The sequence below is a fragment of the Helianthus annuus genome, chromosome 12 (assembly GCF_002127325.2).
Source record: "Helianthus annuus cultivar XRQ/B chromosome 12, HanXRQr2.0-SUNRISE, whole genome shotgun sequence".
Taxonomy (NCBI): domain Eukaryota; kingdom Viridiplantae; phylum Streptophyta; class Magnoliopsida; order Asterales; family Asteraceae; genus Helianthus; species Helianthus annuus.
Window position 1 is genome coordinate 68,987,290 of NC_035444.2, and position 14,965 is coordinate 69,002,254.

A 14,965-nucleotide genomic window follows, 5' to 3' on the forward strand; every position below is an offset into this window, starting at 1 on the left:
ATGAACAAAAAATGTGTTCAATTATATGTTTGTGTTCGGTTAAAGTTAAATGAACGAACATGGGCATACCCCCGTTCACGTGTGTTCAATTCGTTTACAGTTATATTAGTGAGAGCCCCGGTGCGTAGGTGACAATGATATGACAGTCACTTTTTAGTTAAACCAAAACAGTTTTTCTTAAGATCTCTACATGAAAAAACTATTGACACAAAGATCAATCATTATAGTTTATGTTTTTTATTTAAAGTAAATGAGAATCTTATATCTTAACGTGGCATTTTAATTGGTTTAAAATTATTTGTTTAACATAGCTTCTGTTCTGTTTTTATAGCTACCACATGGCCACATGATGGTTCATACGCCCAAAGTTTATCAAGGTTACAGAAGCCTAAAGTGGCGCATTTTAGCAGGTTCATTTGCCCTCTTGGTTGCAAGTTCATTTGCCCTCTTTGTTGTCACATTGGATCAAGGAGTATAATCATAGTGGCATGAACCATAACCTATAGGAATAAGCAAACACCCAATCAAAACTAAGAAAACTAATTATTAATACAGCTTGTAAAGATAAAGCATGCATGTGAGTTCAAAGTGTGTGTTTTCATGCTTTAAAAAGATAAAAAGAAAGCCAAAAGGATGGAGGAAAGGTAAAGAAAATATGGAATTTGAATAAAGTAGTTAAAGAATAGGCTACTAGAAGAACATAGATGACTTCTTTAGACTTATATAAAGTTTCACAAGAAAAAGAAGATTAAAACAAACCTAAAATCTTTAATAACATCAAATATTTTCCCTTTCTTTAATGACCAATCACATGGGTGTGATCGCGAATCCTTATCGATCATAATGTTTGCAAGGTTGTGACCCTAGTGTTAAGATTTTTTATAGAATTTTTAAAGTTAGTCACACGCGTCATGTATACTTATCAGAATCAAGGAAAAATATACTTACTCGGGTCTTTTTCGGTGGTCATGATCTATGAAAGTAGCAAGAGGCACCACTATGCTTAAACTTTTGGAAGTAAGCATTGAAAGCTAATGAAGCATGGTCCTTTAATGCATTTGGTAAATAACAAGACTGATTTCTTGAATTTTGCTACAGTGTGCACCCCCTTCACCACATGTATGTATAATCTATAGCTCTATACACCACTGTTCAAAAACCCCTTCAAAATTTACCAACATATAACCAAGAATAAAAAACCTACAGTTAGCAACTGACAAAACAGAAAACTTTAAATTGTTGTGCAGTACTACTATATGAATATGGTTTTGTAGGGGCTGTGCTCTTGCAGAAGTAGCTGGTCCACCAGCATATAAATAAATAAATATAATATATATATATATATATATATAGCTTAAACAAAAATATTTGGTAGGGGACTGTTATGATCTTGCAGGATCAATCAGGCCCATATATATACACACATATATACACAAGGGTCCATTCAATATATAACCAATTTTAAGTAAACAACTACGAGAGCTTAGTAAACAGATTATATTAAAACTTAAAAGGCACATGGGCATTGTGGATGATGGAATAAGAAACTGAAACTAGCAGGTTCTTGAGATTGATGAATATAATTTCTTATTATATGTATGTTTGTATGCATATATAAAACATCCAAACATCAGCTCCAGAAAACAAATAAAATAATAAAGAATGAGAACTTAACTAACTTACTTACTATATTTTTGTGGGAACTGAACATCAACACAAGAAGCAAAACTGGGAGCAAACTCCAGAACAGAAAAGGTGACATTTTTATTAAATTGCTAGAGAGAGAGAGAGAGAGAGAGAGAGAGATGACATAAATATGTGGGGTTTATATATATGACAAGATCAGTGAGCTTTACAGAAAATGATGAAACAAGATCCAAACATGGCTGTAGTTTATGTTGGATCATGTGGAAGGTGTCCGGATGTCTTCCACAACCACATGGGAAGGTTTCTCATTGGTGCAGTGAACCTGTATCAATCATTTCCAGCAGTAAACCATATCCTACATCACACTCTAGCTGGCTCATTTCCATAATAAGTAGTCAACAGTACAACTTTTAATGCATCATGTACAAATTTCATAGCCTGTGCCTATTCTTGATTCAGTCAAACCACTACCCACCACCAGGCCACCATTTAATCTTTGATCATATCTCAATCTTGATCATGAAAGACCATCAAATAGTTGCGTGGAAAATTATTATTTTTAGATATCATTAACCATTTTTAATGTCAAATTTATTTATTTTTAACATAAATAACCATTTTTACTCTTTGACCCATAAAGTTTCAAAGTTAAAAGTAGGTTTTGGTTAGTGTGTGAAAGTTGAAACCTTTATTGAAATAAAAGAATGGCCAAAAGTCATAGTTGTTATTATCCCACCTTCACCTAAAAATAAAATAGTAATTATAAATAAATGAAGAAACTACCTTATTTCATGGAGGTAATATATACATATATATGTGTATAATATGAATGATTAATCTTGATATAGGAAGCTAGGAGTAATTAAATAAGTAGAGATAATTATTAGTTTAAAGTATTATGTTTATCTAGTTATTTTATTAATTGGTTAATAAAGTATTAGAGTTGGTATTGATTTAGGATAGCTTGTTTAGCAAGTAATTAGTTTAGTATAAATAGATGAGTTAGGTTATGTAATTAGTTGGATGTTTTGCTTTGTTCTTTATTAATATATAAAAGAGTCGCGAGGAGTTCTCACAAAATCGTTGTGTTGGTGCGTTTTTGATCCAGTTGATACTAACATAATATATGTATGTATCATGTATGTATATATTTAGAGAGAGAGAGAGAGAGTCATTATCTTCTCAGCCTGAAAGTTTTGTCCCAACACCCGTTTTTAATGGAGAAAAGGTAGACTTTTGTCACATATGCTTACAAATTATTATTCAATGATGGACCCCATCACCTTCAATTTTATTCAACCTAGCCAAACATAGTTAAACACAATAAACCATACAACCTTGAAAGCACAAAGTACAATCCACACTAGCATTGTTACCATCACCTTTCCAACACCTTACAGCTATATTATTTTCATTTTCATTGTGCTTTCCGTCTCTCAAAGTTCCAAAAGCATCTTTTCCTTTTCCTTTTTCTTTAAACTCTTCACCTTCACCCACCTTCATCTTTACATCTTTCTTGTTCATGGATTCAAGATTTGAAATTGAACCCATATGCAAGAAACCAAAACTTGTAAAGGGTGAAGATCAAGATTCAATCTTGATGATCAAGAATCTCAAGAATGAAGAAGATTCTTGTTCTGGGTTTGATCTTTTACCAAGAGATTTGCTTCTTGATGTTCTTATCAGGCTGCCCATATCATCACTTATTCAATTCAGGTTTGTTAACAAATCATGTTACACTTTGTCTCATGATCCTGAGCTACCTGGGCTTCACCACCCTGTGGCTGCAAAAGCAGACCCCATGTTGGTGTTTCACTGTGATTATCCTATCAGAAACCAGCTTTACTTTGTTGAGTATGATGGTGATCATGGTGGTGATAGGGTTGTGAGGAAGATATCTACACCATTTTGTGGTGCCATGCCAGAATTCAATGTTGTGGGATCTTGCAATGGGTTGTTGTGTTTGTCTGATTCATTGTATGGTGAACCGGTTTATGTGTTTAACCCGTTTACTCGAAACTATCTGGAGTTACCTAAATGTAGGCAGTTTCAGGATCAGGAAGTGGTGTTTGGCTTTGGTTTTCATCCGGGTACGAATGAGTATAAGGTGGTTAGGATTGTGTATTACAGGACGACGAATCGGTTGAACCGAAACAACAGGAGTTACCCGAGATCCGAGGTTAACGTGCTAACCATTGGGAAACCGAACTTGAATGGGAACGAGAGCGAAAGCAAGGACGGTTGGAGATGCCTTGGGAAAGTGCCGTACCAGCTCGACCGTCAAGCGAAGGAAGTGGTGGTGGTGAATGGGAGACTTCATTGGGTGAGCCGCCCTGGGCGGCTCGGTGGGCTACCAGGTCGAACGATTGTGTCGTTCGACCTGGAAGACGAGAAGTTTAAACTGGTTTCCAAGCCGGTTAACCGCAGCAACTACCACCTAGCAGTGATTGACGACTGTCTAGCGTCGGCGGTGTCGTGTGGGTATGGGAAGTTGGAGATCTGGGTGATGAAGGAATACGATGTTAAAGAGTCGTGGACGAAGCTTTTTAACATCCATGGCGCGTATTTGGCTAAAGTTTTGAGTCATGACTATAGGATATGGCGGAAAGCGGTGCACGGGAAGATGGTTAGGGTTTTGTGTGTGTTGAAGAATGGGGAGATATTGATGGAGTATAGAGGAGGGAACTTGGTGAAGTATGATCCAAAATGGAAGGAGTTTAAGGATGTTGTGTTTCATGGGATGCCTGAGTTGTTTCAAACAGTTGTACATGTTGGTAGCCTTAATTGGACTCATACACCAATTTAGCAAGTCATTGAATCTTGCTTAGAATAATGTCTACATTATTATTGTTATGCATATAAATCTTACATCCATGTAATAGCAAGAAAGATTTTATGTCTTTACTACATATGGTAACTTAAGTATTTAACAATGTGCTATTTACAAACATACATACATATATACATACATACTACATATGGTAACTTAAGTCTTCATATAAGCTGATGATTTCTTGTTATGCCGATTCCATGCTCATCACCACTGAACGTTAAAACAAAACAAGGTTTTAACCGCTAATAGTTCAAGATTGTTTATACCCATGTATGAAATGAGTGATTAGATAAAAAAGAAAAAAAAGTAATCTTTTTTCAAAAAAAAAAAAAAAAAGATCTTGATGGAGCGAACAATCAGGTTATGTAAAAACATACCATGACAAGAACAGCGATGTGTATGCTGTGTCACGGGCAATGCGGCTAACCGTACTGTTACGACCATTTGGTTTAGCTAAGTGCGTCGGTGCAACCCACTATGCCAGACCAGGAGACCGATAAGAAAAAGTCAAGTTTCGGCTGCATGGTCATGCTGCTGGTTCTGACGAGATCAACCCACGGCTATATGACTAGAGTGTTAGACCTACCCGCCGGTTAACTAGGTCAGATGGTGTGACCCACTATGCTGGGCCATTGGATCGTCAACCAGACTCGAAAAAGCAAGCTGCGGCTGAGTACAGTTGTTCTTCCTCAAACGGCTTTGAGACAAACCCGTCCATCCCACACTTCGTGCATTCTTCATCTGTAGCCTGAATCACATCTGCCGTCATTGCTAATATAGGCGTATGCCAATGACCCACTTCAGCGGACTTAATTTCTATGTTAAACGTGCTCTCTAGCCTGCGAATTTGTCTTGTAGCTTCAAACCTAAAAACAACACACTTAAGTTATATATCACTGATATAACTATACCAACTTGACTCCTTTACCCATTGCATTATATTAGCGTCTTTTGTCATCATTGAAGGTGGAGGTGCAAACGAGCCAAGTCGCTCGCGAGCCGAGCCTTATCGAGCCTGAGCTAAGCTTGAGCCTAAAATAAAGCTCGTTTATTTATCGAGGCCGAGCTTGAGCGTGGAATGTGAAGCTCGTCAGGCTCGTCGAGCCTTATCGGGCCTTAGTGTAATATAAGTTTTTATTAATATGATAACAATTTACAAGTTGTCTAGTAAACGACCTGAGCTTATTTAAACTTGTTTACGAGCCGAGCCCGAACCTAAAAATAAGCTTGCTTAGTAAACGAGCCTGAGCCCAAGCTTCACTTATCGAGCTCTTATGTATATTATTTTTTATTTAATATATTAATTAATAGATAATACACGAACCGAGCTCGAGCCTAGTCAAGCTCGGGCTTAGATCGGCTCGTTTGCACCCCTTGAAGGGTATATTAGACATTTGACTATTAAAACAAAGGTTAAATTTTTATAAAGATTTTTACCCATCCATTTCAGGCATCTGAAGATCCATGAAACAAGCATGAAAAGAGTGAGGAGGTTTAAGCCTCTCTAACGCCGCCTTCCCACTGTCTACGCAAGTGACAATAGCTCCGTACTTCTTTAATGCGCCTTCTGCCACTCGTCTATTGACAATGTTATCATCAACGACCAATATTCTTTTATCGCGTAATAAATCCCCGAGAGTCGATTGTTTCCTTGCTACGACTCTATTGTTTCCTGCCGGAAGTGTTTCTTGAAAGCAAGAAATCAAGGCACTTAATCGTAGAGGCTTTTCGACGAAGGTTGCCGTCAAGTTAGCTGATTTGATCTCGTCGTTTATAGTAGGGCTTATAGGGTTGGCCAATACAAAGAGTTTTGTGCTACTTTTAAGGCCACGAAGAAATGCAAGACCACTCTCCATATCCCAAACTTCTTGGTCAACAAGAATTATTGCAAAATCAGATGAATCACTACAAAAAAAATGGATAATGAAATCAGAAACAAAAATTTTGTTACGGATGGGTCTAGGGCTGCAAACGAAACGAACAAACACGAACAAGACCTTGTTCGTGTTCGTTTGTTAAGGAAATATATGTGTTCACGCACTGTTCATGAATACTTATCGAACGTGATCTTATGTCCATGTTCGTTCGTTAAAGAAATGAATGTGTTTGTGTTCGTTCGTTAATTTAGGCAACGAACGCAAACGGACGTTCATAAACACAAACTAATGTTCATGAACACAAATGGAAACACGCGAACACAAACAAACGTTGATACTTATTAAATATTTTATATGTTGGAATTTTGAAGTATAACTGAAAACACTAATAAGCTATATCGAACACGTTACCGAACGTTGACAAACATATATGAACGAACGCGGCCTCTATTCATGTTTTGTTCATTTAACTAAACGAACGAATTTTCTTGTTCGTGTTCGTTCATCGAAAGGTTCACGAACTGTTTGCTGAACGTTTCCCTAGATGGGTCAATTCGGGTTATGCTTTATCACTAACGAATCAAATAGAGAAAAAAAAGTAGCTAAGAAAGGAAACGTTTTAAGTGGGTTAAACACGTCAAACGGGTTGAAAGGTGCCCAAAAAATCATTTTACTTAAGAACCTATTTCATTGTTGAAAAATTACAATTTTTAATCATATCTGAAACGGGTAATTGTTTATATTATGTCTGGACAGAAAGTGTCTTGGGTCAACCAAACCCGACCGAACTGATTCTATCTATACCAAAAACGTCCAATTTCAAAGTTTGACCAGTTACCCAACCCGCCCGATCTGCCCATTTGGCCAACTCTAAAATAACCTACCTATCCGACAGGAAGGATCGTGCAGAATCAAAATCGGATGTGATCTCAACGGATATTCCCATTCGTTGAAGATGGTATCTTGTGACTCCGGCTCTTATGTCTTTCCGATCAATCACCAACGCCCTTAGTCCCCTAAACTCGGATATAGCCGGATGACACTGCTGTACTACGGTATCAAGCGAGTACGTTTCTTTCTTCATGAAAACAGCCGTAAAAGAGAAAGTGCTTCCGGTACCGGGTTCACTAACAAAACCAATCTCACCATCCATCAAACCGACCAACCGCTTGCTAATGCTCAAACCGATCCCCGCACCACCGTAAGTTCTCGACGGTGAACTGTCTGCCTGCATAAACGGCATGAATATACGGTTTTGTGCATCTATAGGGATTCCTACGCCAGTATCTTCAACAGTGACTAATATTTTAATCTTTTCGAATTCGTTTATCGAATCTTTGCAACTCAAGTTCTCAAAGTTCTCCCAACTTTTCTTCCTGTCGACCACAGGAAGCCCGCTTAAAGTGTCGCACGCTAAGTTTGACTTTGACCCGTTCAAGATTCTTCTGAGCATGTCATCCTTCATGTCGGTTTCACGTGTCACCTCATCGGCTAGATGTACAGACACAAATATGTGTCCTCTATCATGTGTGAACTGCAAAAGGAAAGTAGGAAACATATGTGAATGGAAGAACATAAAATCAAAGAGTATCGTGTACTAATTGTAATAACGATGAGAAAAGATGCTAACTTTATGTGAATTTGCAACCAGATTTGTGATAATCTTCTTGAAACGCACAGGGTCTCCGACAACAATTTCAGGAAGTTGATTAGAAACGTAAACCGCCAACTTCTCGTCCACAAGAACAAAGTCAGTCTTAAATGAGACCAAAAATATCATATAGCGATAGGGAAAGGTTAAAATGAGAACTATACCGAGTTGTAAGAACCGCGAGAACTCCTTGAAGAATAAATTGTAACTTTTTCATAAAATAATTTCGCCAAAAATTTTTAAAATTATGCAACTTTTTCAAAAAAAAAATACGTCATGTGCTTTTGCAAAAAAAAAAAAAAAAAAAAAAAATAATTACAACAGTGTAAGCAATCAAAAACCTGGCGTAAATGAACACTAGGCTATTTTAAAAAAAAAAAGATTTGACAGACGTCTTAGTTAGATGTTCATCTACATCTGTGCAAAATTTGGTTGAAAAACTCGCACGAGAAGTAGGATTTCCATCCGAGTTCTCAAGTTCCCGCAACTCAGAGGAGTTCTCGCATGAACCTGATCCTATAGCAATAAACTTAATAAAATCAGAAAATAGGCTGTTTGATATCTACCTCGATTTGCTTTTCTTGAGATTGCGTTGAGAAAGACGACAGAACATCGTCAAGAATGGTGCGCAACTCAAACGGGACAGCCTCAAGCTCAAGCCTTCCAGATTCGATTTTCGCTTGATCAAGTACCTCATTGATCAACTTTATTAAATCTTTTCCGCTAGAATGGGCAGTTTGTGCAAAATCTAACTGCTTTGCATCTAGATTTGTGTCCATAAGCATTTGCAGCATGCCTAAGACACCATTCATTGGGGTCCTAATTTCATGTGAAACTGTTGCAAGAAACTACAAATAGAAACTTTTTGTTATTATGATGGTATATAAACAAAATTTTTTAAAAAATAAACTAATATGAAAGCCATTGTAAAGGCACCTGAGATTTTGCCACATCGGCAGCTTCAGCGCGAGTTTTGAGCTTCATCATTTCCCTATAATCGTGTTCTACTGTTGCGATTCGGTTTATAGCAACATAGAAGATATGACCAAGAAGACAAGTGATTATAAGCACTCCACCGGATGCCAGTATCGCCGTCCATGGTAGAGACGGCCTCTGCTTGAATCTGTTAGAAAACAAAATCCAATTAAAAGAAATTTGTAGTGGGCGGTGGGCCCGCCCGGTAGGACTGCAAACGAACCAAATGTTTAGTGAACAGTTCGTGAACCATTCGGCATGAAGTTCGTTTGTGTTCGTTCGAACACGAACAAGAAATTGCGTTTGTTTAGTTAAATAAACGAACATGAAAAAAGGCCGTGTTCGTTCATTTATGTTCGTGAACGTTCGGTAACGTGTTCGTTTATGTTTGATAGTTCATTAGTTTTTTTTTTTTTTTTGGTTTTATGTTATATGTATATATATAGGGCTGTAAACGAACCGAACGTTCAGCGAACAGTTCGTGAACCGTTCGGCGGGAAGTTCGTTTATGTTCGTTCGTTTAATAAACGAACGAACATGAACAAGAAATTTCATTCGATTGGTTAAATGAACGAACATGAACAGAGGTCTCGTTCGTTCGATTGTGTTCGTGAACGTTCGGTAAGGTGTTTGTGAACGTGTTCGTGAACATTCGTTGATTTGCGTTCGTTTATTTTCGTATGTTTGTGTTTTAATTGAAGATCTTTGTACTTTCTTATATTTTATTTGTACTTTTTATATTATTAAACTTTTGTTTATTTTATTTCCCTAACAATTAAACTAGGAAACCCACTTTCACCTTGTTTATGCATCATTTCCCTTTCATTTCTCATTATTTACATCCACGAATACAATCGACCTCCGTTCCACAATAAGGGATTCAAGTTCGAGTGCTACTCTCTAGGCCATCTATCTTTATCCTTCGTCGCGTTCACCAAATTTATTTGTGTTCGTTTGTGTTCGTGAACCGTTCGCGAACACGCTCATTTCCTTAATGAACGAACACGAACATAGAATCTCGTTCGGTAAGTGTTCATGAACCATTCGTGACTGAACATATTTATTTCCTTAATGAACGAACACGAACAACGCCTTGTTCTTGTTCGTTCGGTTCGTTTACAGCCCTAGGAGAATATATACACACACACACACTTCAAAACTCCGACAAATAAAATATTTAATAAGTATCAGTGTATTATATATTCTGTTCGTGAATGCTTGTTTGTGTTTGTTTGTTTCCATTTGTGTTCATAAACATTAGTTTATGTTCATGAACGTTCGTTTGCGTTCGTTGCCTAAAATTAACAAACGAATACGAACACCTTCATTTCCTTAACGAATAAACACGAACGTCAAACTCGTGCGGTAAGTGTTCATGAACGGTTCGTGAACACATATTTTCTTAACAAATGCCGCCTAGGGTCCTCATGAAATAAAGAAGTCGAAAAGTTTGTCAGTTATATAACCTGCAATGCATTTCATGCTTCCTAGCAGGATCACCAAAGTCAAGACTATTAACGTGAAGTAAACCCGTATCAATCTCCTCCGGACCGTACATTCTAATGACTGCCGAAACATTTGTTGTGTCGTAAACATTCACAACAATGGTTTGTTTACTTGCTAGCTGGTGTAGAAGCTTGTCAACGAGTGACGGGACATCATACGATGCACCAAGGTACCTGTTACATTAAAAAGTTGTCATTTTTATAAGAATAAGCTAAAGCTTTAATAGATGATATGATGTGTCGACACTCAACAGCAAACCTACCCCACAGTAGCCTTAATACGTTGTTCAGGTGTAGTGTCTGGAAGAAGATGAGTTTTATAAACGGCAAAAGTAAGCACAACTCCTAAATGGTTTGACTTTAATAGCTTAAAAGGAGATGTCAAGACCCCTTTTCCAGATGCCCGTGCTCGTAAAATATTTTCACGGTCTTCCTGAAAGATAGTGAAAAAGAAAAGAAAAATAAGACAGCAGAATAATAGAATATGACATATATTTAGGGCTGCAAACGAATTGAACGTTCAGCGAACAGTTCGCAAACCCTTTGGCGGGAAGTTCGCTTGTGTTCAGTTTAATAAATGAACGAACACGACTACACGAACAAGAAATCTCATTCGTTTAGTTAAATGAACGAACGTGAACAGAGGCCGTGTTCATTCATTTATGTTCGTGAATGTTCGGTAACATGTTTGTTTATGTTCGATAGTTTGTTAGTGTATTATATATTCTGTTTATGAATGCTTTTTTTGTTCGTTTCCTTTCATATGTGTTCATGAACATTAGTTTGTGTTTGTTTGTGTTCATGAACGTTCGATAGCATTCCTTACCTAAAATTAACAAATGAACTCAAACGCACATGAACACGTTCATTTCCTTAACGAACGAACACAAACAGACAATCTCGTTCGGTAAGTGTTCATGAACACGTATATTTCCTTAACAAACGAACACGAACAAGAAGTTAGTTGTTCGTGTTCGTTCGGTTCGTTTGCAGCCCTACAGATATATTATTTTGGGTGGAAATGGCAAAATATGAAGCAAGTAAGAAGACTGAAGGTGGAAAATTTGACGGGTCGGGCAGGTAACGGTTCAAAATGGGTTTGGGTCAATTAGGTAACTGTTTGGATGCACCGGTTTGTTAACGCTTAATAAATGTCTTATCGATAAAATTAGTGTGTAAGATAGGATTACAAAAATCATATAAATTTCAGTAAAAAATGGTTTTTCTTTATTTAGAAGGTATTATGCATTAAGGAATGGACTTCGGGCAACTTTCGGACCATTTGACCCATTTCTCTTAAAGTTAACTTTTTTACCCATTTGAGATAGTACAAGACATGTCACCCATTCATATGTAGAGTGGTCGAGAAATCGCCACCTATAAAGGATACCCTTTATACCTTTCCGGACATCATATCAATGGAGACAATATGAGAAACGGTATCTTGAGATAAGATAACCGGAGCATATTCATCGTGAACAGGGGAAGGATCAAGATTCTCCGGGTCACAATCTTGAGCCAATGTCTGATCTTGATCTTCGGTTTCCATTTTCTTTATCGTCCATCCATGTTCTTTCTCAAATTTCTCTCGTTCAAAATGACGCACTCTTAGAGCATACGCAACACCACTAGTTAACGGCCGTTCAAAAGACGTTCGTTCCGTGTATTCCCCAAAAGTTTCCTACAAAAACATAACACAAAGTTCCATAATTAGTTAATTTAGAAATTTTCGACAACCGACGGTATTAGAATGATGAAATTCTTACTTGATCAATAGCCGGAGGTTGTTTCCCGTGATAAAAAGTGGAGACGAGAATCGCAAGCGCGTGAACATGGTTCATGCTCACGTTGAACTGATCTTGCAACATCCGTGCGCGTTCATCACACATGCTCTCTAAAGTTTCTTCTCTTCGTAACTGAATACCTTCGTTTAAGTACCAAAATAACCAAATCGATAGACTAACACCAGCAAGCACAAATACAACTAGAAGCTTCTTCATCCACTTTCCACCACTCCTCGACGAGCTTTGTGCATGCTCCGTCTTCTTCATTTTACCTTTACGGTTCATCCACAAACAACGAATTGGGGAACATAGCGCGATTATAAAAAGGGCCCACATGCATACTTTAAGAACATCGTTATCGTCTCTTGCAAGTTTTTCATGTACCGACGAGCTTTGTACCATAGGAGCTTTATCGTCATGAACAGGACATTGACCCCACAATTCCGCATTATGTTCATGATCCGGCACTTTTAGAGTACAAGAAATTTCATGTTTTGTTGACATTCCGTTTCCAAATTGTTTGGTACAATTCAAAGTGGTTATCTGGAAGACAGAGACCGTCATTTAATTAGAACATATACGCCATGTCACGTTTCTAAAGATTCTTGAAACATTACGTATCGGTTTCATATCTTCTAATTCTATTAAATGACATGAACTAAACGGATATCATTCCTAATGAACAAATAAAACTAAATTCTAGCACCATTTGTAGATAAATAAAAATAATGGAAGACTCGTGTCAGCTTTGTAAGCCACCTAAAATTTTATTTTCTCGTGTTAAGTACTAGATGTCACGTGTCGACTTCTGATGAAATTTAGATTTTGAGAAATATATGACATGTTATATAAAATAAATATTTGTAAAAAACATTAATTCAACTACATAGCCTCTAACCTAATCATAAACAAGTAAACTATTGTGCTTAACACTTAATATTTATAAAATAAATATTTTTAAAAAACATTAATTCAACTACATAATAGCCTATTTAGCTAATGTTCACCTTTTCTACAGTGTTTTTACAAGTACATTTGTCGTGTATGTAATAAAGTGCATAAATCAAAAAGTGAAAAAAGAAAATAGTAAAATCAAGAAAATGCAAGATTAATAATACCTGATCTGATTCAAAGAATGAAGAAGCTACTTCATGAAGAAGATCTTTACTAACATTATTAAACTGTTCAACCAACACCAAAGAATTATCTTCACATGTCTCCATCTTCTTCCTAAACACACCACTAAACAAAGATAAACCAAACCCAATTACAACAGGTACCCACACAAAAAGGAACAATCTTTTCCATTTCCAGCCACTATTACATCCTCTCAGAGGCTTCCTCATCTTTGACCTGGTCAACAACCTTCCATTTAACCCAGAAGTCTTGCAATTCAAAGACATTTTCACACACACCCACTTGTATATCTTGACAAAAAGCTTGAAAACTCAACAAAAATCATGTAAAGGTTGAATCTTTATGAGACCCAGATCAATCTTGCAGCAAAACCTGCAATTCAAAGGCATTTTAACACACACCCACTTGTATATCTTGCTGAAAAGCTTGAAAACTCAAGAAAAATCATGTAAAGGTTGAATCTTTATGAGGCCCAGATCAATCTTGCAGCAAAACAAGCTCAGAATTCAATGATGGCTATCAAGAAAGTTGAGATTTGAAGGTCTAGTGAGAGAATTACAAGAACAGTTGGTGTGTGAAGCTGGAAAAATCAATCAAAATCGCATCTTGTGGGGAAGAAAAGGTAAAGGTAAAAGGAATCTTGGGAAATCACAAAGTGTTATTGGAAAGCCACAAGTAGAATTGGGTAAAAACTGGAAGAGATTGTCAAGAATAAGACAAGAAATGAGGAGAAGGGAATATGAAGAATTTGGCAATTTTTCTAATATGAGGTCTGCCTGCCTCACCAAAGACTGTTGGAAGCATAAAGAGCATCAAGAACAGACCTTTTTTTAACAGAGAGAGAGGAGTTTTTTTTTACTTTTTTTTTTTTTTGGCCAGCAGAAGAAGAGTGTATTATTAATTAGGAGAAAGCAACACATAGTCTAACGAGAAAATATAAAAAATAGAGGTATGAAAAAAAAAAACGATTAATCTAACGAAATCGAATTAACAGATGAATTCAAACCGAAATAAATGATCCGAACTATTAACCTACGTTTTGTTTTTTAACCAAAAATTACGATTCAGTTTCATTTATACATTATTTTAAAACGAAAAGAGTTATCTGTGATTTCGTCCCTGAGATTTGTTTACTTTTTTCATTTCAGCCCAACTTTAAAAATGCATCACGCATACTGGAAACGTATCACTTCAGTCTAAAAATTAAAACCCAGTTAAGTCAGACAGGTTAAATGAATGGTATTATCGTCAATTCATATATCTTTTATTTTCATCTTATTTTATAAATTGATAATAATACCTTTCATTTAACATGTCTGCCTTAACTGAGTTTTAACTTTTTTAAATTGGCCTGAAATGAAAAAAATAAACAAAGTACAGAGACGAAAATGACAGTCAACTCAAACGAGAACTATGTGCACCACACCAAAAGCGAACCAATCAACCAAACCTTAAAAGAAAATGAGAAAATGGGAATTGAACTCCTACCAAACTTGACAGAATGTTTGTTGTTGAATTTATGGCTCAAAATTCTTTTTTTTTTTTTTTTAGCCAAA

The 14,965-nt window shown here is 36.6% G+C and overlaps 2 protein-coding genes and 1 long non-coding RNA gene across 3 annotated transcripts; 1 reads left to right on the plus strand and 2 right to left on the minus strand.

Annotated features, from left to right (window-relative positions):
- Positions 1–297: 297 nt before the first annotated feature.
- On the minus strand, positions 298–2,120 carry LOC110895250. Its single transcript, XR_002566993.2, has 3 exons — positions 1,688–2,120; positions 949–1,162; positions 298–500 (listed from the first exon to the last, which is right to left on the minus strand). It is a non-coding gene; the product is annotated as an uncharacterized LOC110895250 (long non-coding RNA).
- Positions 2,121–3,169: 1,049 nt separating this feature from the next.
- LOC110895249 (F-box protein At3g07870) lies at positions 3,170–4,453 on the plus strand. Its single transcript, XM_022142528.2, has one exon. It carries the CDS (start codon positions 3,170–3,172, stop codon positions 4,451–4,453), a length of 1,284 nt encoding a protein of 427 aa, XP_021998220.1.
- Positions 3,647–14,269, minus strand: LOC110895247 (histidine kinase 2). The gene is made up of 12 exons (XM_022142526.2): positions 13,391–14,269; positions 12,255–12,815; positions 11,888–12,169; positions 10,752–10,921; positions 10,450–10,662; positions 8,945–9,131; positions 8,575–8,856; positions 7,988–8,086; positions 7,242–7,891; positions 5,918–6,385; positions 4,858–5,346; positions 3,647–4,690 (listed from the first exon to the last, which is right to left on the minus strand). The coding sequence occupies exons 1-11, from the start codon at positions 13,673–13,675 to the stop codon at positions 5,121–5,123; spliced, it is 3,423 nt and encodes a 1,140-aa protein (XP_021998218.1). The 5' UTR covers positions 13,676–14,269; the 3' UTR covers positions 3,647–4,690; positions 4,858–5,120.
- Positions 14,270–14,965: the final 696 nt, after the last annotated feature.

Excerpts from the sequence above, each read along its gene's own strand:
- LOC110895247 (XM_022142526.2), bottom strand. The coding sequence starts at position 13,675 with ATGTCTTTGAATTGCAAGACTTCTGGGTTAAATGGAAGGTTGTTGACC. Across the intron at positions 7,892-7,987 it reads TGGTTGCAAATTCACATAAA|TTCACACATGATAGAGGACA; the intron begins GTTAGCATCTTT and ends TTCCTTTTGCAG. Across the intron at positions 5,347-5,917 it reads CAGATGCCTGAAATGGATGG|GTTTGAAGCTACAAGACAAA; the intron begins GTAAAAATCTTT and ends TGTTGTTTTTAG.
- LOC110895249 (XM_022142528.2), top strand. The coding sequence starts at position 3,170 with ATGGATTCAAGATTTGAAATTGAACCCATATGCAAGAAACCAAAACTT.